This window comes from Macaca mulatta, chromosome 19, assembly GCF_049350105.2.
Source record: "Macaca mulatta isolate MMU2019108-1 chromosome 19, T2T-MMU8v2.0, whole genome shotgun sequence".
NCBI lineage: Eukaryota > Metazoa > Chordata > Mammalia > Primates > Cercopithecidae > Macaca > Macaca mulatta.
The window spans coordinates 58,321,382-58,343,817 of record NC_133424.1 but is presented as its reverse complement, the minus strand read 5'-3'; the positions used below and the strand labels follow the sequence as shown (position 1 = coordinate 58,343,817).

Here is a 22,436-nt window from a genome sequence, read left to right as displayed (position 1 = left end):
ACCTTTTCCGGTGCGGGCCCGCGGCTTCCGGCAGGGGGCCCGGCTGCGGGCGGCAGTCCGGCAGCGGCGGGGCCCGGGGGGCGCCCAAGATGGCGGCGGGCGGCGCGGAGGGCGGCTCGGGCCCCGGCGCCGCCATGGGGGACTGCGCGGAGATTAAGTCCCAGTTCCGCACGCGCGAGGGTTTCTACAAGCTGCTCCCGGGCGACGGCGCCGCTCGCAGGTCGGGTCCGGCTTCCGCCCAGACCCCGGTGCCGCCCCAGCCGCCGCAGCCCCCGCCCGGCCCTGCCTCTGCCTCCGGTCCTGGCGCTGCAGGCCCTGCGTCGTCCCCGCCGCCCGCAGGCCCCGGGCCTGGGCCCGCGCTGCCCGCCGTGCGCCTCAGCCTCGTGCGCCTCGGGGAGCCCGACAGCGCCGGGGCCGGGGAGCCGCCCGCCACGCCCGCGGGGCTGGGCTCGGGGGGAGACCGCGTCTGTTTCAACTTGGGCCGTGAGCTCTATTTCTACCCAGGCTGCTGCCGCCGTGGGAGCCAACGGGTGAGCGGCCTGCATCGTGGGGCCCTGGGTGCTGAAAGGATGGACGTTCCAGAGAACTGATAGGAGGGTGCCTGAATTGATATAGGGCCCTGAGATAGGCATCCTAAATGTGATGGACGTCCTGGGGCAACAGCATTGGAGGGAGTACAAGATTCTGAAATGCGATGGGAGGCCCGCGGGGTGCTGGGCAGGCATCTTTGAGGTGATGGGGGAAATCCCCTTTACCCCCGTTATGCGTAGGGGTTCTGGGATGGCGAGTATTGGACATGATGGGGTATCTGAGATGAGGTGGGATCCCCCGGGTTCTGGGGTGGCAGGTATTCTGCAGGTAATGGGGAATCATGAGGTGATGCAAGCTCAGAGGTGATGGAGAACCCAGTATTGCATCCTGGAGGTGTTGGAGAGGGGCTTGAGATTGAGCCCAGGAATGTGGAGAAGTCTAGAAGTGATGGAGGCCTTGAAGGTAATAGGGGATCCAGAAGCTGAATGGGATCCTAGAGAAAATTGGGGTCTGGAGGTCATGAGGGTCCTGGAGGAGATAAGCGTCTGGAATCTGATGGGAGCTCTCAAGGGGATGAGAGGCTCTGGCAGGCGAATCTGCAAGTGTGATTCAGGGCATCTCTAAAGCGGTGTGGTGAGAACCTTGGGAAACTTATGGTGGCCCCAGAAATGATGAGGATCCTCAGAGCCCTGAGGTAGTAAATGGGCCTAAAATGTGGGAGACTATGAGTTTTGATGGGTCCCTGAACTGTGGCGGTTTAGGGATTCCAAAGTGAAGCGAATACTAGGATGTTAGGCTTTAGAGTCCTGGGAATTTGGGTGACCTTGAGGTTTGGGGGTCTTGGAATAGTGTGGTACTAGGTCCTAAGGGAGTTGCTGAGGTTATAGGGTGGAGTGGTGGGGCTAAAAGGAATCGGAGCTCAGGAACTGTGTGGCCCCAGAACCCTGAAGTTGTGGACAAGGGTGTTTCTGAATTAGGGGTGACCCAACTTGGGGGAGGCACTGTGGTCAAGGGGGATCCTTACTATCTTTTTTGCTACTCCATCTGTGATTTAGGTCCCCTTCCCGTCTGTGGTTGCCCCCTCTTTCCCAATCCACCTACTCACCTCCCCACTTCCCTCTGGGTTCTAACCCTGCTTCCTCTTAGTGGTTTCCCCCAACCTCAACATCCTTTTCCTTCCCCTCAGTGGCATACACCATTAACTCCTTTTCTCCCACCCCTCAAGTCCATTGACCTCAACAAGCCAATTGACAAGCGGATCTACAAGGGCACCCAGCCCACCTGCCACGATTTCAACCAGTTCACTGCTGCCACCGAGACCATCTCCCTGCTGGTGGGCTTCTCAGCGGGTCAGGTGCAGTACCTCGATCTCATCAAAAAGGACACCAGCAAGCTGTTCAATGAGGAGGTGATTGCAGCCCCCAGAACCCCCAACTGCTCTGCCTTCTCACCTACCCACTATATGCCATTAGGTTTCAGCTGCCTGGGGACCAGTGTAGGCCTGAGAGGGGCAGGACCAGGGAGAGATGAGAATGGGGTGACAGCAGCTAATGACAGCTGCACTGTACCCAGGCCCTATGCTGTGTTACCCCTGTGCTGAATACTTTACTCCTTGAGTTTTTTTTATTTATTTATTTATTTTATTTATTTTTTTGAGACGGAGTCTCACTCTGTCGCCCAGGCTGGAGTGCAGTGGCGTGATCTCCGCTCACTGCAAGCTCCGCCTCCTGGGTTCATGCCATTCTCCTGCCTCAGCCTCCCAAGTAGCTGGGACTACAGGCGCCCACCACCACGGCCAGCTAATTTTTTGTATTTTTAATAGAGACGGGGTTTCACCGTGTTAGCCAGGATGGTCTCAGTCTCCTGACCTCGTGATCCGCCTGCCTCGGCCTCCCAAAGTGCTGTTGTTACAGGCGTGAGCCACCATACCCGGTTTTTTTTTTTTTAATTGTAATTGTAATTTTTATTGTTTTTAATTTTTTTTCCTTTTTGAGGCAGAATCTTGCTCTGTCACCCAGGCTGGAGCACATTGGTACAATCTCTGCTCACTGCAACCTCTGCCTCCCCAGTTCAAGCAATTCCCCTGCCTCAGCCTCCTGAGTAGCTGGAATTATAGGTGCCCACCATCATACCTCGCTAATTTTTGTATTTTTGGTAGAGACTGGGTTTCATCATGTTAGCCAGACTGGTCTCAAACACCTGACCTCGTGATCCACCTGCCTCGCCCTCCGAAAGTGCTGGAATTACAGGCGTGAGCCACCGCGCCTGGCCACTCCTTGAGTTTTCATCAACCAGTGGATGCAGAAGTGTGCTGCCCATTTTGCAGATTAGAGAATTGAGGCTAGTAAATAAGTTGGGACTTAGTTGATACCCTTGCTCTTTGAGTTCTGGGCTTTGGAGGCTTTGGATTCAAAACCCTGCTGCACCACTTACTCACCGTGTGACTTTGGGAAGGTGACCATTCTCTGAGCCTCACTTCTCCTTCTCTGCAAAATGGGATTCCAGTTCCTACCTTGCAGAACCGCTGTTGTAGAATCATACATGGAGATTGCTCAGTCCTGGGCCAACTTGGCCTACGAGGAGATACCAGTAAACGACCTTATCCGCGGGCAGGGACTGCTCTTGGCTTCTGTCTCATTCTCTCTGGTCCAGAGGAGGTGTTCCATAAATATTCTCAGAATGAGTGAATGGCTGAAGGGAGTGAACGGAATAGTGAGTGGATTAAAAATTCATTAGCTCATCCATTCACAAATAGTTTTTGAGCATCCGTTCTGTGCCAGGCACCGTTCCCAGCAGTAGGGATATCACATCTCAGGGCCCTGGACAGGAGGCCCTGCCCTTTTGGAGCTTTCAGTCTAGCTGGGGAGATGGACAGTTAATCAAGTTAAGTCTTCATGTGTCAGCAGGTGATTAAGGCCTGTTTAGAAGAAACAGTGGGGAAGGAGCTGAGGGAAGCTTGAAGAGTCTAATAGGGTGGTCAGGAAAGCCCTCACTAAGAGGTGATATTGAAATAAAGACCTGAAGGAGGCAGGTGAGAAGAGTTGCCTGGGGAAGGGCATCTTTTTTTTTTTTTTTTTTTCCTTTCAAGATAGGGTCTCACTCTGTCGTCCATGCTGAAGTGCAGTGATACGATCTTGGTTCACTGCAACCTCTGCCTCCCAGGCTCAAGCAATCCTCCCATGTCAGCCTCCTGAGTAGCGGGGACTACAGGCAAGCACCACCACAATTGGCTTGTATTTTTCATAGAGATGGGATCTCTTTGTGTTGCCCAGACTGGTCTCGAACTCCTGGGCTCAAGCGATTCTCCTGCCTTGGCCTCCCAAAGTGCTGGGATTATAGGGCTGGGCCACCACACCCAGCCAAGAAGGACATTCTGAGTAGTGGGACCAGCTAGGACAAATGCAGGATAGCACAGAAGTCGTGTGGCCAGAGCAGTTACTGAGGGAGAGAGGATGGTAGATGAGTTCCAGGAAATAACAGAGGGGCCGGCTCATGGGGAGTCTGGAAGGCGGTGGAGAGACTTTGCCTTACTCTTAGTTGGAAACCTGTGGAGGAGCCTTTCTCATCGGGGCTCAGCTGAGCCCTGGAAGGCAGAAGTGACTGGAGTGATTATTTGCTCAGTTCTCCCAAGGATGGGAGGCCTCTCATCCTGGGAGAGCAGCTCCTTAGTTGCATATGCTGACTGCCTGAGGGCATTAGGGCCCTGGGCTCTGGAACCCTGCTTGAGAGAGGCTGCTAAGCGTTCAGAGCAGGACAGTGCGAGGTGCTGACTGATACTTAACAGAGCATTGCTGTGGCTGCTGCAGAGGACAGACAGGCCCAGGCAGTGGAGCCTGAGGCCAGTCACACAACATTGCAGGCTTGGGGTGGCTGGATGGGATGGTGAGAGGAGGTCAGATTCTGGGTGTAGTTTTTCTTTTTCTTTTGAGATGGAGTCTCGCTCTGTTGCCTAGGCTGGAGTACAGTGGCATGGTCTCCGCTCACTGCAACCTGCGCCTCCCGGGTTCAAGCAATTCTCCTGCCTCAGCCTCCTGAGTAGCTGGAACTACAGGCGCCCACCACCATGCCTGGCTAATTTTTGTATTTTTAGTAGAGATAGGGTTTCACCATATTGGCTAGGCTGGTCTGGAACTCCTGACTTTGTGATCCGCCCGCCTTGCCCTCCCAAAGTGCTGGAAGTACAGGCGTGAGCCACCGTGCCGGCCGATTCGGGGTGTATTTTGAAGGTTGAGCCCACAGGATTTGTGGAAGGATTGGATGTGAGGAAAAGGGCAGGTGCTGAGGTTTTTTGTCTTAAGCACCTAGCAGGATGGCGGGTTGTCACTCATTTGTCCAGGAATTACCTTCAGGCCGCCTCCTGTGTGCACTGCTTTAAAGAACAGCGAACCAAACAAAGATCCCTTCCTTTGGGGAGCTGGCTTTCTGTGAAGAAATTTCCTGCTTAAAGCCTGACATAGTAAAGATTGGGGGAGGGTTAGGTAGATAGAGCAGAGGTCCCCAACCTTTTTGGCACCAGGGACCGGCTTAGGGAAGACAGTCTTTCCACGAACTGCTGGGGGGATGGTTTTGGGATGAAACCGTTCCACCTCTGATCATCAGGTGTTAGATTCTAGTAAGGAGCGCACACCTAGCTCCCTCGCATGCGCAGTTCATGGTGGGGTTTGCGCTCCTATGAGGATCAAATGGTGCGCTGCTCCAGTAGGAGGCCGGGCTCAGGCTGTAATGCCTGCTTGCTCACCGCTCACCTTCTGCTGCATGGCCCGGTTCCTAACAGGCCACAGACCACTACTGTTCCATGGCCCAGAGGTTGAGGACCCTGAGATACAGGACAATTCTATGGCAAGCAGGACTGTCCCCTCACCAAAGATGACACATTGAGGCTCCTTGGAGCAGCCCCTGTTCCCCCATGTCTTCATGACCCAGTATCCATCTGTCTTCCCCAGTTTGGGAGCTTCTCGTCGAGGAGGACCTGGGCCTGGTGTGGCATCTGCTGTGTGGGCGGGGCCGTGTCCAATGGCCTTGGGGACTTCAGGTTGGGGAGAAGGTCTGCCTGAGTTTTACTGCCTTCTCCCAACCCCACCCTGTCTCCCCTGGCAGCGGCTGATCGACAAGACCAAGGTGACGTATCTGAAGTGGCTGCCTGAGTCGGAGAGCCTGTTCCTGGCATCACACGCCAGTGGCCACCTGTACCTATACAACGTCAGCCACCCGTGCGCCTCGGCCCCACCCCAGTACAGCCTGCTGAAGCAGGGCGAGGGCTTCTCTGTCTATGCGGCCAAGAGCAAGGCGCCCCGCAACCCACTGGCCAAGTGGGCGGTGGGCGAGGGGCCCCTCAACGAGTTCGCCTTCTCGCCTGATGGCCGGCACCTGGCCTGTGTGAGCCAGGATGGCTGCCTGCGCGTCTTCCATTTCGACTCCATGCTCCTGCGCGGGCTCATGAAGAGCTACTTTGGGGGCCTGCTGTGTGTGTGCTGGAGCCCCGACGGCCGTTACGTGGTGACGGGTGGTGAAGATGACCTGGTCACCGTGTGGTCCTTCACTGAGGGCCGCGTGGTGGCTCGAGGCCACGGCCACAAGTCCTGGGTCAACGCTGTGGCCTTCGACCCCTACACCACACGGGCAGAGGAGGCGGCGACAGCAGCCGGTGCTGACGGGGAGCGGAGTGGCGAGGAGGAGGAGGAGGAGCCCGAGGCTGCGGGCACAGGCTCGGCCGGGGGTGCCCCGCTCTCTCCACTGCCCAAGGCTGGCTCCATCACTTACCGCTTTGGCTCGGCGGGCCAGGACACGCAGTTCTGTCTGTGGGACCTCACTGAAGATGTGCTCTACCCGCACCCGCCCCTGGCCCGCACGCGCACCCTCCCTGGCACTCCTGGCACCACGCCACCGGCCGCCAGCAGCTCGAGGGGTGGCGAGCCTGGCCCGGGCCCACTGCCTCGCTCGCTGTCCCGCTCCAACAGCCTCCCGCACCCGGCGGGCGGGGGCAAGGCAGGCGGCCCGGGCGTGGCAGCAGAGCCTGGCACACCATTCAGCATCGGCCGCTTCGCCACGCTCACATTGCAGGAGCGGCGGGACCGGGGGGCCGAGAAGGAGCACAAGCGCTACCACAGCCTGGGCAACATCAGCCGGGGTGGCAGCGGTGGCGGCGGCAGTGGGGAGAAGCCCAGCGGCCCTATTCCCCGCAGCCGCCTGGACCCCGCCAAGGTGCTGGGCACCGCACTGTGCCCACGCATCCATGAGGTGCCCCTGCTGGAGCCCCTCGTGTGCAAGAAGATCGCGCAGGAGCGGCTCACAGTCCTCCTGTTTCTGGAGGACTGCATCATCACTGCCTGCCAGGAGGGCCTCATCTGCACCTGGGCCCGGCCGGGCAAGGCGGTGAGTGGCTCCATGCCAGCCTGCCGGGGACCTGGCAGGACCCTTGGTGGGAAGAAGCAGTCATTGGCAGAGAGAGGGCTTTGTTGCTGTCACAGCCTCTGGCTTCGTGGGGTGAGGGGAAGCCATGGAAATCTTAGTGTCTCAGAACAAGACCTCTCAGATTCCCAGGTGGCAGGCAGCAGAGAGAGGGGTGGGTGTGAGAGCCAGCTGGGAGACGGGGCGTCCAAGGCTGGCCGTCTGAAGGGCAGCAGATGGGCCCCGCATGGCCAAGTCTTACTGCCTGTCACTCGAACCAAAATCTGTTTCTATTGAACATCTGTTTTTTAAATGGTGAAACTTTTTTGAGTACTTCAGGCCAAAACTCTAGGGGCGAGCTCAAGCCTGTGGGCATGGCTGCCAGGCTGGTTCTGGACTCAGGATCTGAGCCTCCTGCTGAAGGCACAGTCTGGGAATCCCAGGCCTGGGTTCCAGTCCCATTCCCTGTGTGATCCCGGACAAGTCACTGCTCTCTCTAACCTCCAACTTATCACCTAAGTCTTAGAGCCTGTAGAATGGGCAGAGGGGGGATGCGTTTGCCTCCTGGGTGGGCTATGGTGTTGGAAAGGTCACAGTAGGCAAAAGCAGGCCTGGCATCTTGTCAGTCCGGAGCTTGTCTTGGGTGTCTCCGCTCCTTAGGGCTTGGACTCAGCTGCCCAGGGTCCTGGAGGCTGTGGCTTGGTTCCTCAGATCCTCGGTTTTGGTATTGTAGAGTCCTGAGTCCCTAGAACTTGAGAGTACAGTCTGAGTGCCTCAGAGGCAAGAGTGGTGGGATTTGGGGAGTCTGGTTGAGTCCTAAAAGAGACCCCTCTGTCTCCCTAGTTCACAGACGAGGAGACCGAGGCCCAGACAGGGGAAGGAAGTTGGCCCAGGTCACCCAGCAAGTCAGTGGTAGAGGTAGGACTGTCCCTGAGTTCTTTCCCCAGCACCTCAGAGTCCCTCCCAAGTTAGAAGGGAGCCCCAGTTTCCCCCTCCCCTCACACCCCTACCCTTACCCCATCATCTCACTCAGGATCTGCCGAGGACTTTGATTATTGAGTGAAAGTGCCGACTGCCAGGACAGGAAGCTAGCTAAGATGCAAATTCCCAACCTAGAGCAGCGGCCTCTGGGGGCTCTGGGGTGGACCCAAGGGCAAGGCCAGGGTGGCAGCAGCTTTGGGGACTCTGGGCTGGCTCCCTCCCCTTGACACTGGCTGAAGTCCAGGTGGTCTCTAACCCCTCCCATTTCTCCCTCTCATCTTCCCCAGGGCATCTCCTCCCAACCAGGCAACTCCCCGAGCGGCACAGTGGTGTGAAGCCATGGATATCGGGGCCCCTACCCCATGCCCCCAGCCTCCTAGCCATAACCCTCCCTGCTGACCTCATGGATCAACGTATTAACAAGACTAACTATGACAGATGGACTGCGCCGGTCCCCCAGCCTGCACAAAATTTGGGGGCCCCCCCAGACTGGCCCAGACACTGGGGGAATGTAATGGCCCTTGTGGCCTCAGCCTTGTCCCCCACCCACTGCCAAGTACAATGACCTCTTCCTCTGAAACATCAGTGTTACCCTCATCCCTGTCCCCAGCATGTGACTGGTCACTCCTGGGGAGAGACTCCCCGCCCCCACCACAAGAGCCCCAGGTCTGCAGTGTGCCCCTTAGTTGAGTGGGCAGGGCTGGGGGTGGTCCAGCCCTCACCCGGCCCCCACCCCAGCTGCCCTTGCTATTGTCTGTGCTTTTGAAGAGTGTTAAATTATGGAAGCCCCTCAGGTTCCTCCCTGTCCCCCAGGACCTCTTATTTATACTAAAGTTCCCTGTTTTCTCAGCGGCTCTGTCCCCTTCGGAGGAGGTGGTGTAGAGGACCTGTGTGTGTGCTCTGCGGTTCCAGGCAGTCCGCTTTCCCCAGAGGAGGAGTGCAGGCCTGCTCCTGGCCCAGCGCCTCCCACCCCTTTTCATAGCAGGAAAAGCCGGAGCCCAGGGAGGGAACGGATCTGCGAGTCACACGGCTGGTGACCCACACCAGTGACTGGAGCAGGGCCCTCTCGGGGAGAAGAGCATCCTGCCCGCTGCCAGGGCCCCTCATCAAAGTCCTCATTGGGTGTTTTTAAAATTCTCAAAACTGCCCAGAACCTCATTTCCCAAGCCCTGCCCAGCTGGGACTCCTTGGTCCTTGCCTCGTTTCTCAGGCCTGGCCCTCTCAAGGCCCAGGCACCCCAGGCCAGCTGGAGGCCCCGACTTCCACTCTGGAGAACGGTCCATACTGGAAAGAAGAGCTCAGATCCCTCCTGGCTCTCGGAGCCGCAGGGAGTGTCTTCCCGCGCCACCCTCCACCCCCCGAAATGTTTCTGTTTCTAATCCCAGCCTGGGCAGGAATGTGGCTTCCCGGCCAGGGGCCAAGGAGCTATTTTGGGGTCTCCTTTGCCTGGGGAGGGCTTGGCTCCACCACTTGCCTCCCCCAGGCTTTGGGCAGCAGGTCACCCCTGTTCAGGCTCTGAGGGTGCCCCCTCCTGGTCCTCTCCTCACCACCCCTTCCCCACCTCCTGGAAAAAAAAAAAAGTGTAAAGCAGAGAGCCTGAGGGCTAAATTTAACTGTCCGAGTCGGAATCCATCTCTGAGTCACCCAAGAAGCTGCCCTGGCCTCCCACCCCTTCCCAGGCCTCAGCCCCTTTCTCCTACCCAGCCCTCAGCCCCCAGCCCCCAGCGCCCAGCCCCCAGCGCCCAGCGCCTAGCTCTGGAGCTTGTCAGGAGCAAGGGGGTGGTTGCTACTGGGTCACTCAGCCTCGACTGGCCCCATTTTAGTAATGGGCAGGTTCCTCTTGGAATCCATCACACCTGTGGCTTCCTCTGTGCTCTACCTTTTTATTGGGGTGACAGTGTGAGAGCTGAGATTCTCCATCCATCCCCTCTAGCACTGAAGGGTTCTGAAGGGCCCTGGAAGGAGGGAGCTTGGGGGGTGGCTTGTGAGGGGTTAAGGCTGGGAGGCGGGAGGGGGGCTGGACCAAGGGGTGGGGAGAAGGGGAGGAGGCCTCAGCAGCAGAGAGAAGTGGCCAGAGAGGCCCAGGGGACAGTCAGGGACAGGCAGACATGCAGCCAGGGCTCCAGGGTCTGGACAGGGGCTGCCAGGCCCCGTGACAGGAGGACCCCGAGCCCCCGGCCCGGGGAGGGGCCATGGTGCTGCCTGTCCAACATGTCAGCCGAGGTGCGGCTGAGGCAGCTCCAGCAGCTGGTGTTGGACCCCGGCTTCCTGGGGCTGGAGCCCCTGCTCGACCTTCTCCTGGGCGTCCACCAGGAGCTGGGTGCCTCCGAACTGGCCCAGGACAAGTACGTGGCCGACTTCTTGCAGTGGGGTGAGTGCCTGCCCTCAGGGCTCCTGCAGATGGGGTGGGGGTGGGGCAGGAGACAGGTCTGGGCACAGAGGCCTGGCTGTTGCGGGGGCAGGATGGCAGGATGGGCATGGGAAGATCCTCCCATCCTGGGGCTCAGAGCGTGGACCTGAGTCCTGGGACAACATTTCTCTGTCCTATGCCACCACCCCGGAGGGGCAGAGTAAGGTCAGCAGAGGCCAGGGTGGCTATGACTCAGAGCCATGGCTTAGGAGTCACAGCAGGCTACACTGCCAACAGCCTCCCATGGCCTCTCTGCACCCTGCCTCAGGGACAGGGCCAGTGTCATGCTGGGAGCTCCCTCTCCTAGGATCCTCTCCCCAAAAGTGGGCTCTATGGCCCACTCCCTTGGTTTTCTGCAGCCCGGGGCAAGCCAGGAGGGCCAGCATGGGGCAGCTGCCAGGGGCGCAGCCGACAGGCAGGTGTTCGGCGCCAGCCTCTCCAGCTGCCCCAACAGGTGCCCAGGCACTGGGAGGGCGGTGACTCACGCGGGCCCTGGGGGAGAACCAGCTTTGCAGACAGGCGCCACCAGCGCCCCCTCCTCTGTGATCCAGGAGGGACAACTTTGGGTTCTTCTGGGTGTGCCTCCTTTTGTAGGTTCTGCACCCACCCCCACCCCCAGCCCCAAAGTCTCGGTCCCTATGAGCCGTGTGGGTCAGCCACCATTCTCGCCACCCCAGCTCCCTGCGTCCTTTAGTTCTCCTGGCCCACGGCCTCCAACCTTCCAGCTGCCCCACAAAGCCCCTTCTTGCAAGGACTTTCCAGGGCCTGGGGCCAGGGCTGGAAGGAGGATGCTTCCACTTCTGCCAGCTGCCTTGTCCGCCCATCTCCTCCCCAAGCCCAGGACTCAGGCTCACTGGTCACTGGTTTCTTTCACTCCCAGCACCCTGCCCCTCTGGCCCTCACGTGCCTGGCCCTCAGCGACTGGCACTTGGTCTTTGGTCTGTGTGTGACAAACTGTGTGACACTTGTTTCCTGTTTCTCCACCTTCCCCTGCTTCCTCTTGTGTCCATCTCTTTGTGACCCAGGTCTGGTTCCTCTCCCTCCTCCCATTTCACAGATGGGAAGGCGGAGGCCAAGAAGGGCCAGGCCACTCAGCCTCTGGAAAAACCTTCTCCCAACCTCCCGCAGCCCCTAATGACTCTCCTGGCCCCCCTTTAACAGAGGATGAAGTTGGGCTGGCAGGGTAAACTGAGACCGGGCGGGGTAGGGGTCTGGCGCTCCAGGGAGGAGCACTCCTTTTGTGGCCCGAGCTGCATCTTGCGGCCCCTCCCCTGCCAGGCCTGGGGCGGGGGAGGGGGCCTGGGTTCCTGCTGCCTTAAAAGGGCTCAATGTCTTGGCTCTCTCCTCCCTCCCCCATCCTCAGCCCTGGCTGGTTCGTCCCTGCTGGCCCACTCTCCCGGAACCCCCCGAAACCCCTCTCTCCTCTAGAACCCACTGTCTCTTCTCCTTCCCTCCCCTCCCATACCCATCCCTCTCTCCATCCTGCCTCCACTTCTTCCACCCCTGGGAGTCCAGGCCTCCCTGTCCCCATGGTCCCTGAGCCCCAAGCCTCCACCCCAGCCGGTCCCCCACCCAAGCTGCCCTGTTTAACATTCCTAGTCATAGGACCTTGACTTCTGAGAGCCCTGATTGTCGTCTGTAAATAAGGGGTAGGACTAAAGCCCTCCTCCTGGAGGACTGAGAGATGGGCTGGACCAGAGCACTTGAGTCTAGGGTGTGTGACCATGCCGGCTTTGTCTCCCTGTCCTGTTCCTTCCCCCAGCCCCAGATCCAGGGTTTCCCAAAGTGTGGTTCAAGAACCACCTGTATCTGAATCTAGAGGTACTGGATACAACCCCACGTCTGGGCCATTACCCAGGACATTCTACATGAGAACGAGGGGGTGGGGTCCTGGCTGCGCCTGAACTGTCACCTGGAGTCGGGGTGGAGGACTGGAAGCCCAGGAAGGTGGAAGAACTGGGTCTTATTTCCTTCTCCCCTTGTTCTTTAGGGTCTGCCCTTCTGCAGACTTTGTTACCCCACCCTCACCGTCCTGCACACCCTTGGAGCCCTCTGGTCCAATGCCCTGTCCCGCAAAGGGCTTCCCAGGCATCTCGCCTCTATGGGAGGGCAGTTTTGGGTCCCCAGAACCTTACACAGTGTTTATGTGGGGAAGCTCTTGGGAAGCAGACAGTCCTAGGGTGAAGCTGAGAGGCAGAGAGAAGGGGAGACAGAAGGTGGGGTTTTTCCCCTTGTCTCCAGTGCCTTTTCTGGTGACCCTCGGTTCTTTTCCCCCACCACGCCCCCAGCGGAGCCCATCGTGGTGAGGCTTAAGGAGGTCCGACTGCACAGGGACGACTTCGAGATTCTGAAGGTGATCGGACGCGGGGCGTTCAGTGAGGTAAGCTCAACTGGTCGGCAGCCCGACTTGACTTGTGGTGGGTGGGGCATAAGGGTTGGGGTGGGGCCTTAGAAATTGATGAATGACCAAGCCTTAGAACCTAGGGCTGGGCTGGAGGCGGGGCTTGGGACCAATGGGCGTGGTGCGGCAGGTGGGGCGGGGCCACGACTGGGTGCAGAAGGGGGTGGAGTTGGGTCTCGGGGAGCCCTTCTGTTTTCCCGGCGTCTCCACCTTGTCTGCCTCTCTTGGCCTCAGGTAGCGGTGGTGAAGATGAAGCAGACGGGCCAGGTGTACGCCATGAAGATCATGAACAAGTGGGACATGCTGAAGAGGGGCGAGGTGAGGGGCTCGGCGGGCGTGGGGGGCTTTGAGGATCCGCGCCCTCTCTCCGGCTGCAGCTCCTCCGGGTGCCCTGCAGGTGTCGTGCTTCCGTGAGGAGAGGGACGTGTTGGTGAATGGGGACCGGCGGTGGATCACGCAGCTGCATTTCGCCTTCCAGGATGAGAACTACCTGGTGAGCTCCGGGCTGGGGTGACTGGGAAGAGGTACAGAGCCCATGCTGTCACTGAATGAGGAGGTGGGGAGAGGAAGCTCTAGGATTGGGGGTGCTGCCCACCACAAGTCCCCCACGCCTGTGGGAGAGTCTGTGTGCAGTAAGAGGGTGTGTCAGGTGGATGAGGGGCCTTCCTTATCTTGGACGGGGATGGGGTCCCTCACTGCCCCTTTCTGGGGTGTTTTGGGGGACTCCTATAAAGAAGTCTCTGTTGGGGGGTCTCTTACCTGGAATGGGATAGGTCTTCAGAAATTCTAACGGGGCCACTGCCTAGGGAGGGAGTGTCTGGGACCTATTCTCTGGGTGTTGAGTGGTCTATGAGTTCTCTTTCCCAGAACATCTCAGGGGGAGTGAATCTGCCCAGTGACATTCCAGGAAAGGTTTTTTGTTTGTGTTTTTTTCCGAGGGGCGGGGGGCGGGGGCCGCAGGTGTCTCTGATTTGGCCCGGCAGATCTCTGTGGTTATCTCTGGGCTGGGGCTGCAGGTCTCTGCCCAGGGATGGGGTGTCTCTGGCAGTGGTTGTCCCGGCCATCCGTGATGGATCAGGGCCTCGGGACTACCAGCCACCCATGACGAACCCCTTCTCAGTACCTGGTCATGGAGTATTACGTGGGTGGGGACCTGCTGACACTGCTGAGCAAGTTTGGGGAGCGGATTCCGGCTGAGATGGCGCGCTTCTACCTGGCGGAGATTGTCATGGCCATAGATTCGGTGCACCGGCTCGGCTACGTGCACAGGTGTGTGTGGCATGGCTGAGGGCTAGGGCGAGGGGATAGCAAGCTTGTTCCCTGGCAGGGTTCTTGGAAGGTCAGAGCCCAGAGAGGCCAGGGCCTAGAGAGGGACCTCCTTGGTTGGGGCCCACTGGGGCGTGCCTGGGAGTAGGGTCCAGAACTGTAGAATCCCTACAGGGGCAGAACCCAAGGAAGTGGGGCCCGAGGTGGCACTGCCCAAAGGGGCAGAGCTTGGTGGGACCACAGAAGGGAGGTTCACTTATCCCACCCTTCTCCTTTCCTCGGTGCAGGGACATCAAACCCGACAACATCCTGCTGGACCGCTGTGGCCACATCCGCCTGGCTGACTTCGGCTCCTGTCTCAAGCTGCAGGCAGATGGAACGGTGAGCCAGTGCCCTGGCCACAGAGCAACTCGGGCTGCTAATGAGGGATGGGAGGTGCAGAGTGTGGGGGCAGGACTGGATTTGGAGGGGGCAGGAGGAGGTGACCCAGGCCTAAGTGTGCATCTGTGTGGCAGAGCATTAGACCAGGCAGAGGGAGAGGCTAAGCATTTGGGGAGTGGTTGGAAGGAGGGCCCAGAGCTGGTGGGCCCAGAGGGGTGGGCCCAAGCCTCGCTCTGCTCCTTTTGGTCCAGGTGCGGTCACTGGTGGCTGTGGGCACCCCAGACTACCTGTCCCCCGAGATCCTGCAGGCTGTGGGCGGTGGGCCTGGGACAGGCAGCTACGGGCCAGAGTGTGACTGGTGGGCGCTGGGTGTGTTCGCCTATGAAATGTTCTACGGGCAGACGCCCTTCTACGCGGATTCCACGGCGGAGACCTACGGCAAGATCGTCCACTACAAGGTGAGCATGGCCCCAGGGAGCCCTGGCCTCTCCAGGTAGGCGCTCCCCAACTATCGCCTCCTCTCCCTCTCCCTCTGAGCAGGAGCACCTCTCTCTGCCGCTGGCAGATGAAGGGGTCCCTGAGGAGGCTCAAGACCTCATCCAGCGTCTGCTGTGTCCCCCGGAGACACGGCTGGGCCGGGGTGGAGCAGGTGACTTCCGGACACATCCCTTCTTCTTTGGCCTCGACTGGGATGGTCTCCGAGACAGCATGCCCCCCTTTACACCGGATTTCGAAGGTGCCACCGACACATGCAACTTCGACTTGGTGGAGGACGGGCTCACTGCCATGGTGAGCGGGGGCGGGGTAGGTACCTGCGGCCCCTGCTCAGCTGCGGGAACCTCCCCATGCTCCCTCCAGAAAGTTGGAGTAAGGACAGTGCCTACCTCCTGGGGTCCTGAACCACTCATTCCCCAGAGCACCTGCTGTGAGCCCATCTAGTGCTGAGGACCCAGCAGTGACCTAGACTTATAGTCCAGTGGGGAAACACAGACCAGTCTTCAGACAGTGAAGCCCCAGAATGATCAGGGCTGAGACAATGGAGTGCAGGGGGTGGGGGGCTCCTGACTCAGCAAGGAAGGTCCTGGAGGGCTTCCTGGAGTGGGGAGCTATCTGAGCTGAGACTTCGAGAGATGAGAAGCAGGAGAGGACTCCTCCTCCCTCAGGCTGGCTCTCTTCACTGTGTAACGAGCTGTCGTGGAATGCTTGCTTGGCTCTGGGTGCCCTTTTGCTGGACAATACTGGGGATCCAGCACTGACCAGATCATCTCTGGTCCCTGCCCTCATCCACTTGCAGTCTAGAGAATTAGAGAATTATGGAGAGTGTGGCAGGTACCCTTGAAGGGAAGCAACAGGATACAAGAAAAAATAGTGGGGCCAGGCGCCGTGGCTCACGCCTGTAACCCCAGTACTTTGGGAGGCCGAAGCGAGTGGATTGTTTGAGCCCAGGAGTTCAAGACCAGCCTGGGCAATGTGGTGAGACCCTATCTCTACAAAAATGTTTAAAAAATTGGCTGGGTGTGGTGGTGCATGCCTGTATACTCAGCTCCTAGGGAGGCCGACCTGGGAGGCTCGCTTGAGCCCAGGAGGTCAAGGCTGCAGTGAGCTGTGATTGTGCCACTGTATTCCCGCCTGAGCAACAGAGAGAGACTCTGTCTCAAAAATAAGATAAAATTAAATTGAAATTTAAAAATAGGCTGGGCTGCGGCCGGGCGCTGTGGCACATGCCTGTAATTCCAGCACTTTGGGAGTCCGAGGTGGGCGGATCACGAGATCAAGAGTTTGAGGCCAGCCTGGCCAACATGGTGAAACCCCATCTCTACTAAAAATACAAGAAAAGTCGCTGGGCGTGGTTGTGGTTGCCTGTAATCCCAGCTACTGGGGAAGTTGAGGCAGGAGAATTGCTTGAACCCGGGAGGCAGAGTTTGCTGTGAGCCAAGATCATGCCACTGCACTGCAGTCTGAGTGACAGAGTGAGACTCTGTCTCAAAAAAAAGAGAAAAAAAAAATAGGCTGGGCAAGATGGTTCACGCCTATAATCCCAGAACTTTGGAAGGCTGAGGCAGACAGGTCACTGGAGGTCAGGAGTTCAAGACCAGCCTGGCCAACATGGTGAAACCCTGTGTCTACTAAAAATACAACATTTAGCCAGGCTTGGTGGTGTGTGCCTGTTGTCCCAGCTACTCAGGAGGCTGAGGCAGGAAAATTGCTTGAACCTGGGAGGCGGAGTCTGCAGTGGGCTGGGATCGTGCCACTATACTCTAGACTGGGAGACAGCAAGATTCCATCTAAAAAAAAAAAAGAAGTGGGCCGGGCACAGTGGCTTATATTTGTAATCCCAGCACTTTGGGAGGCTGAGGTTGGAGGACTGCTTGAGCCCAGAGTTTGGGACTAGACCAGCCGAGGCGGGCAGATCACTTGAGGTCAGGAGTTCAAGACCAGCCTGGCCAACATGGTGAAACCCCATCTCTCCTAAAAATATAAAAAATTAGCCAGGTGTGATGGAGGGCACCTGTAATCCCAGCTACTTGGGAAGCTGAAGCAGGAGAATCGCCTGAACCCAGGAGGCAGAGGTTGCAGTGAGCTGAGATCACGCCACTGCACTCCAGCCTGTGCAACAGAGCAAGACTCCTTGTCAAAAAAAAAAAAAAAAGAAAAAAAGAAAAAAGAAAAAAAGCTGGAGGGGCCACTTTAGATAAGCCCTGAGTTGGGGCTGGTTTGTGGGGAACATGTAAGCCAAAATCAAAAAGCAGTGAGGGGCCCACCCTGACGATTGCCGGTCACATCTGTGTGTCTTGTGCAGGAGACGCTGTCGGACATTCGGGAAGGTGCGCCACTGGGGGTCCACCTGCCTTTTGTGGGCTACTCCTACTCCTGCATGGCCCTCAGGTAAGCACTGCCCTGGATGACCTCCAGAGGCCCCGAGGCTGCTGGAGCTTCCTGGGTCCTGCTCCTTGGCAGCCAATAGAGTTGCAGGATCAGTCTTGGAACCTTATTGTTTTGGGACCAAAGACTCCTAAGAGGCCAGAGTTGGAGGACCTTAAAATGTCAGATACATGTACTTCGAAATGTTAGATTGAACTTTAAAACCTCAGAGTTACAGACTGGGCTTTCCAGAATCTCGTAACCATCAGCTTTACCGTCTGTGGTACACAGAGTCACAGGACTTCAGAATCTTGGAAAATATGAAGTTGAGACTTTTATAATCTAATTGTAAAAGAATGCAAACTCTTTGAATCACCCACATAATAATAAGGCCATTTAAAAATATTAATTTAGGCCAGGTGCGGTGACTCACACCTGTAATCCCAGCACTTTGGGAGGCCGAGGCGGGTGGATCACCTGAGGTCGGGAGTTCAAGACCAGCCTGACCAACATGGAGAAACCCTGTCTCTACTAAAAAACAAAATTAGCTGGGCGTGGTGGTGCACGCCTGTAATCCCAGCTACTCAGGAGGCTAAGGGCGGGAGGCAGAGATTGTGGTGAGCTGAGATCGTGCCATTGCACTCCAGCCTGGGTAACAAAAGTGAAACTTCATCTCAAAAAAAAAAAAAAAAAAAGTATTAATTTACAGGCTGGGCATGGTGGCTCACGCTTGGAATCCCAGTACTTTGGGAAGCTGAGGTGGACGGATTGCTTGAGCCCAGGAGTTCAAGACCAGCCTGGGCAATATAATGAGACCCTGTCTCTACAAAAAAATTGAAAAAATTTAGCCAGGCATGGTGGTCTGTGCCTGCAGTCCCAGCTATTCAGGAGCTGAAGTAGGACGATCACTTGAGCCTAGAGTTTGAGGCTTCAGTGAGCCATGATAGATTCCAACCTGGGCAACAGAGTGAGACCTGGTCTCAAAAAAAAGTATTAATTACACAAATAATGCATTGCTTATCACAAGTAAATTAGAAAATACAGATAAGGAAAAGGAAGTCGGTATCTTGTGAGCTCACCAGACGGCAGTGGTCCCTGGCTCACACGTGCACAGACACGTTTAAATACTGGAGAACAGGTGTTTTGTTGTGTTTTTTTTTTTCCCCTTCTTCATGCTACTTTGTCTAAGAGAACAGTTGGTTTTCTAATCAGCTTTTATTACTGGACAACATTACAAATACTGTACCTTACCGTTAATGAACTCTAACTCAATTCTGAACTGCTGTGGGGCCTGAGCAGTGGGTCAGGATTGAACCCATCCTCTATTGGAGCCCAGATGCATGCCCAAGATAGCTGGGTCCTGAGCCATGTTCCCACAGGAGGGACTGCTAGGTTGGTGGGGACAGCCACTTTGTACCCTAGGGAGGAGCTGTCCCCTTCCCACAGCTGAGTGGGGTGTGCTGATCTCAAGTCGCCATCGTGGGGTCTCATGTCCAGTCTTAGGACCACATCTGTGGAGGTGGCCAGAGCCAAGCAGTCTCCTTCATCAGGCCGGCCTCCCTGTCCTGTGGCCCTAAGAAGAGGGGTCTGCAGAGATCACATGTCAAGGGAGGAGACGAGCTGACCCTGGAACATGGGGGTCTGGACCCCGAGTCCCTGCAGAAGGTTTACAAAGAGCAGCTCCCAGGGGCCCAAGGCCAGGGGAGGGGCAGGGCTTTTCCTAAGCAGAGGAGGGGCCACTGGCCCACCTGAGACTGTTCTCTTCGCGCTGTCGCTCCCCTTCCTCAAATCAGGAGGTCTTGGAAGCAGCTGCCCCTTACCTGCAGGCCAGGAGCTCTGGTTCTCCACCAGAGAATCCGCATTCCGTCTCCCTGCCCACCCCCTCTCCTCAGGGACAGTGAGGTCCCGGGCCCCACACCCATGGAACTGGAGGCCGAGCAGCTGCTTGAGCCACACGTGCAAGTGCCTAGCCTGGAGTCCTCAGTGTCCCCAAGGGATGAAACAGTAAGTTGTGGAGGGGAGGGGGTCCGTCAGGGGCAAGCAGGAGAGAAAAGGTGAGGGCTTCCCGGGTGGCGTGTGCTGTAGAGCCCTCTGGGGACTTCCTGAACAGAAGCAGACAGAAACCACGGACAGACCAGGTTACTTCAGACATGACACGGTCTCTGTAGTTACAGTGGGGCATTAAGTAAGGCTGTGTGCGTTGGTGGGGATCTGAGGAGTTGAACTTTGAGCTGAACGCTCCTGAAGGAGAAGCCAGCCATGGAAAGAAAGGTGCCAGGTGGTCAGGCGAGAGCCTCAAGGGCAAAGGCCTTGAGCAGGTGGGAATCCTGATATCCTGATTTGTTCCTGTTTGGCTGAACCGTTCCTGAGAATGCTGGAGAGGCCAGCAGGCAACAAAACCCAGCAAGGCCTTTTGTCGTGAGGGCATTAGGGAGCTGGAGGGATTTTGAGCAGCAGAGGGACATAGGTTGTGTTCGTGTTTGAGGACCAGCTCTCTGGTCCCTGTGTGGATTTCGAGGACCAGACTCAGAGAAGGGGCTGAGGGAGGTAGGGAAGGGAGGGGGCTTGGATCATTGCAGGAGCTGTGGGGATTCCAGAAATTTTGAGGGGACGGAGAAGTAGGAGACAAGCAAGGATCCCTAGCCTGGAACCAGTGCCCAAGTTCTGAGTCCTCCAGGAGCCACAGGCAGCCTTAAGCCCGGTCCCCATACACAGGCTGAAGTGGCAGTTCCAGCGGCTATCCCTGCGGCAGAGGCTGAGGCCGAGGTGACGCTGCGGGAGCTCCAGGAGGCCCTGGAGGAGGAGGTGCTCACCCGGCAGAGCCTGAGCCGGGAGATGGAGGCCATCCGCATGGCCAACCAGAACTTTGCCAGGTCGGCGTTGGGGCCGGGGCGCAGGGCCCATGGCAACCCTTGGCAGCCCCTCTCGTCCGACTCGGACGGACTCACTGTCCTTACCTCCCCACAGTCAACTACGCGAGGCAGAGGCTCGGAACCGGGACCTAGAGGCGCACGTACGGCAGTTGCAGGAGCGGATGGAGTTGCTGCGGGCAGAGGGAGCCACAGGCGAGTCCCTCATGTGTCCCCTTCCCCGAAGGGCCGGGAGGAGGTGGGCCGTCTGCTCTGCGGGGCACGTATAGACACCTGGAGGAGGGAAGGGACCCATGCTGGGGCACGCCGCGCCACCGCCCTCCTTCGCCCCTCCACGCGCCCTATGCCTCTTTCTTCTCCTTCCAGCTGTCACGGGGGTCCCCAGTCCCCGGGCCACGGATCCACCTTCCCATGTAAGACCCCTCTCTTTCCCCTGCCTCAGACCTGCTGCCCACTCTACAGATCCCCTCCCTGGCTCCTGGTCTCCCCGTCCAGATACAGGGCTCACCCTACGTCTTTGCAACTTTGGAGGACAGATGCCCTTCGTTCAGCCCCAGATCTCCCTCCGTTCAAGGCTCACCAGATTCCCTCCGGGATCTCCCTAGATAACCTCCCCGGCCTCGATTCCCCTCGCTCTCTCTCGCCCCACTGCTGAGGGCTGGGCTGGGCTCCGATCGGGTCACCTGTCCCTTCTCTCTCCAGCTAGATGGCCCCCCGGCCGTGGCTCTGGGCCAGTGCCCGCTGGTGGGGCCAGGCCCCATGCACCGCCGCCACCTGCTGCTCCCTGCCAGGGTACGTCCGGCTGCCCACGCCCCCCTCCGCCGCCGCGCCCCTCGCTCCACCCGCCCTGTGCCACCCGCTTAGCTGCGCATTTGCAGGGCTGGGCCCACGGCGGGAGGGCGGATCCGCGGGGAGCCAATCAACACAGGCCGCTAAGAAGCAGCCAATGACGAGTTCAGACGGGATTAGAGGCGTGCGAGTGGACTAACAGCTGCCGGCTGTTGGGGCGGGGGTGGGGAGCAGGGAGGCGTGCGGGCCCACCTATGGGCGTAGGCGGGGCGAGTCCCAGGAGCCAATCAGAGGCCCATGCCGGGTGTTAACCTCGCCCTCTCCCCGCAGGTCCCTAGGCCTGGCCTATCGGAGGCGCTTTCCCTGCTCCTGTTCGCCGTTGCTCTGTCTCGTGCCGCCGCCCTGGGCTGCGCTGGGTTGGTGGTCCACGCCGGCCAACTCACCGCAGTCTGGCGTCGCCCGGGAGCCGCTCGCGCTCCCTGAACCCTAGAACTGTCTTCGACTCCGGGGCCCCGTTGAAAGACTGAGCGCCCGGGGCACGGCAAAGAAGCCGCGCCCACCGCCTGCCAGTTCACACCGCTCCGAGCTTGGGTCTCCGCCCAGCTCCAGTCCTGTGATCCAGGCCCGCCCCCTAGCGGCTGGGGAGGGAGGGGCCGGGTTCGCGGCCGGCGAACGGGGCTCGAGGGGGCCTTGTAGCCGGGAATGCTGCTGCTGCTGCTGCTGGTGGGGGATCGCAGACCACTTCTTTCGGCCAGGCTGAGGCCCTGACGTGGATGGGCAAACGACAGGCCTGCGAAGGCAGCAAGCCGGGTCGTCCGTGTTCCACTTTCCACGCACCCCCACCTACCGTCGGTTCGCAAACTGCAAATCCTCCCTTGTGCATGACGCCCTGCTCTCTGGGGAGCGTCTGGCGCGACCTCTGCCCGCTTACTCGGGAAATTTGCTTTTGCCAAACCCGCTTATTCGGGGATCCCGCGCCCCCCTCCTCACGTGCGCTGCTCTCGGAGCCCGAGCCGGCTCTGACTGCTTCGGCGGTTTGGATATTTATTGACCTCGTCCTCCGACTCGCTGACAGGCTGCAGGACCCCGAACACCCCAATCCACGTTTTGGATGCACTGAGACCCCGATATTCCTCGGTATTTATTGTCTGTCCCCACCTAGGACCCCACCCCCGACCCTCGCGAATAAAAGGCCCTCCATCTGCCCAAAGTTCTGGACTCCGCAGTCCGCGGTTTGCGTAGTGGGCAGGAGGTTGCGGAGCGGGCCAATCCGAAGGCGAGTGGAGGCGGCCGAAGGTCTGGGAGGAGCTAGCGGGATGCGAAGCGGACGAATCAAGGTTGGGGGAGGGAAAGCTACGGGGCGGGGCCTTGGCGTCCGGCCAATAGGAGGGCGAATGGGCCACCCGGAGGCACCGCCCCGGCCCAGCTGTGGCCCAGCTGTGCCACTGAGCGTCGAGAAGAGGGGGGATGGGCTGGCAGCGCGCGGCCATCCTCCTTCCACTGCGCCTGCGCACGCCACGCGCATCCGCTCCGGGGACGCAAGCTCGAGAAAAGTTGC

The 22,436-nt window shown here is 58.5% G+C and overlaps 2 protein-coding genes across 43 annotated transcripts; both read left to right on the top strand.

Annotated features, from left to right (window-relative positions):
• On the top strand, positions 1–8,748 carry DMWD (DM1 locus, WD repeat containing). 2 transcript variants are annotated; one of them, XM_028839492.2, is made up of 5 exons: positions 1–530; positions 1,757–1,939; positions 5,629–6,903; positions 7,762–7,836; positions 8,187–8,748. In XM_028839492.2, the coding sequence occupies exons 1-5, from the start codon at positions 90–92 to the stop codon at positions 8,232–8,234; spliced, it is 2,022 nt and encodes a 673-aa protein (XP_028695325.1). In that variant the 5' UTR covers positions 1–89; the 3' UTR covers positions 8,235–8,748. The 2 variants fall into 2 exon arrangements, with proteins under 2 accessions (XP_028695325.1, XP_028695326.1); XM_028839493.2 differs by lacking the exon at positions 7,762–7,836.
• DMPK (DM1 protein kinase) lies at positions 8,187–22,088 on the top strand. Of its 41 annotated transcripts, none has more exons than XM_077976526.1 (16): positions 9,390–10,270; positions 12,072–12,130; positions 12,598–12,689; positions 12,945–13,028; positions 13,108–13,203; positions 13,831–13,979; positions 14,264–14,357; positions 14,609–14,815; positions 14,898–15,161; positions 17,158–17,243; positions 19,112–19,223; positions 19,935–20,092; positions 20,187–20,284; positions 20,456–20,502; positions 20,796–20,881; positions 21,209–22,088. In XM_077976526.1, the coding sequence occupies exons 1-16, from the start codon at positions 10,092–10,094 to the stop codon at positions 21,366–21,368; spliced, it is 1,971 nt and encodes a 656-aa protein (XP_077832652.1). In that variant the 5' UTR covers positions 9,390–10,091; the 3' UTR covers positions 21,369–22,088.
• The last annotated feature ends 348 nt before the right edge of the window (positions 22,089–22,436 follow it).